We start from the raw sequence: 2,131 nt of genomic DNA on the forward strand, positions 1-2,131 counted from the left end.
ACACCAGTGGCAAGTAACGCTCAGACATCAAAAAGGTGTCTCAACTACGTTCTGCTACTACCCAGAGACAGTCGGATTTTACAAGCAAAGTCTTGGTCCCCCAAGAATACCCTCCACTTTAACACCATTCACAAGCCCTGGCTACGACCTGTGATTCTGACCAGCTGGCTGTATAAATCCCCTCCTCAATTTCATTTAATTTGCAAAACTCAAATTCTTTTACTTAGTAGATTATCATTTTGTTATAAAAAGAATAGCCAGATGGAAAATTTATTTTAATTCAGGAACATTAGATGGAAAATATGCAGAGGGCAAGGAATGTGGGTAGGGCGTGATAGAAAGTTGCAATGTTTGTATTGAAGGATATTTAAAATTTTCAATTTTTTCCTGCTACAGACACAGTACAGTTGTATATATTATTTAGAAGTTTATTTCTTAAGAAAAATATTCCCAACCAAGTACAATTTCTGGCATCTAATAACATGTTAATAATTCCTTTACTTTTTTTTATTAGTTTATACTTCAGCTACCAAATACAATACTTATTTCCTGATATCACAAACACTGAATATTAATACTATGATTCTTAATTCTTTTTGCAATTGATTAGTAAGAAAGGATGTAAAGTGTGAATTAAGGGAATCTTTAAGGGCAGCCAAGAGGAGGGAACAGTTTAGTAATCTACTAGGAGAAGAAAAGATCCAATTTAATTACATATTATGGAGGAGCTATAGGGATGTAAATTCGAAAGTTAGTGGGGCAAAGTTTGCTAAAGTTTTCTTGAGTCAGGACTGAGACAGAGGCTTGGGGCATCAAGGAGAGGGAAGGGGAGCTCATGAGACAGATTAGGGTGACTCAAAGGACAAAGACCAGATGTTTGCCCTGCCACACAAGCACATTTCTCCCATAGAAAGATTATTTCTGGTAAAAGTCCTAATTCTGGGGAGTACTCTCAATTTTCATTTTTCTAGGAAGTGGTAAAATTTCCTCCTGAGCCTATGGTGAATTGATCTCAGCTGGAAAAGTAATCCACGTGCCAAAATGGTACATCTTGAAAAGTCGTATTCAGAGCAACTTGAGGAGTACTCTTCTTCAGAGCCTGAGATTCGTTACCCCATCTGCATCTGTAGGAGGGGGCCCTGCACTGCTGCAGAGGATACTGGTTCATACAGAGGGCTTCAAAAGCACCCAGACAGAATGGCCAAGTGATCTCTGCCCACCTTCTCTGTCACAAGACCTCATTTCCTGCAGGACCACGGGCAGAGGTTCTGGGCGCTAAGTTAAAACCTGTATCTGCTGTCTTCCAGGGCCGCAGCTGCAAGTTTGGGTACAGGCTGCAGGTGCCCGGGAAACACTGTGCTTCCACAGCGCAGAGGTAGGTGGCTGAGTCTCCAGGCATAGGGGCTCTGATGTGCAGAGAACTGCTGTCATTTGAAAGACTGACATTGAGATTTTCTCTGTGCTGACTCGTCCCAACTGAAAACAGGTTGAAGAGCATTTCAGGGCCTCTTCCAGGAACTTGCTTGTACCACTGTAGTGCAGTGAACCCCCTGACTTTGTAAGTGCACTTAAGGCTGACACTGTCTCCCTCCTTGGTTCTCAGGGTCTGAGTGTTCTGCTCCACTTGGTCTTCACCACTCAACCCTGCTCAGGAAACCAAAATCATAAACAATACAGAGATTTTAGTTCAGAGGTTTTGAAAAATCCCGCCAGTAAATCTGGGTGAGCTGACACAAACCCCTCTCTCCTGCCCCCAACTTTGAGTAACTGTGCCCTATGGCAAGAGCCTATTAACCTCCAACTTACAGCCAACCTGAAGCCACAGAACTATGAAGGCACATTCCAGTGTGATCTCCATCCTGACACCTCAGTCTGGACACAAGTTGTGATGATTGCAAACCTTCTCTTTGCCAAAGAGCTTCTTCTGTGTCTCAGTTCTTGCTCTTTCATGCACAGGAGTTTTCCTATTGGTAGCTCAGCCCATCAGCAATAAACCCTAGTAACTAGCTGGCTCTGCCTTTTAAGGCCCTTTGGATGACAGAAATGGAACCACTGCCCCCTAGCGGCCAAGGCCCACCTTACACCATCTACAGAGGAGAAGAGTGAGGTAAGGTCACATTTCGTATTTGGT

At 43.2% G+C, this 2,131-nt stretch overlaps 1 gene segment (V, D, J or C); it reads right to left on the reverse strand.

The window, feature by feature from the left end:
- Nucleotides 1-1,228: 1,228 nt before the first annotated feature.
- On the reverse strand, nt 1,229-1,858 carry LOC101630027. The segment is given in 2 exon segments: nt 1,229-1,644; nt 1,807-1,858. Coding segments are annotated over 2 exon segments (468 nt in total).
- Nucleotides 1,859-2,131: the final 273 nt, after the last annotated feature.

This window comes from Condylura cristata, unplaced genomic scaffold (genome assembly GCF_000260355.1).
Source record: "Condylura cristata isolate star-nosed mole 26May11 unplaced genomic scaffold, ConCri1.0 scaffold00045, whole genome shotgun sequence".
Lineage (NCBI taxonomy): Eukaryota > Metazoa > Chordata > Mammalia > Eulipotyphla > Talpidae > Condylura > Condylura cristata.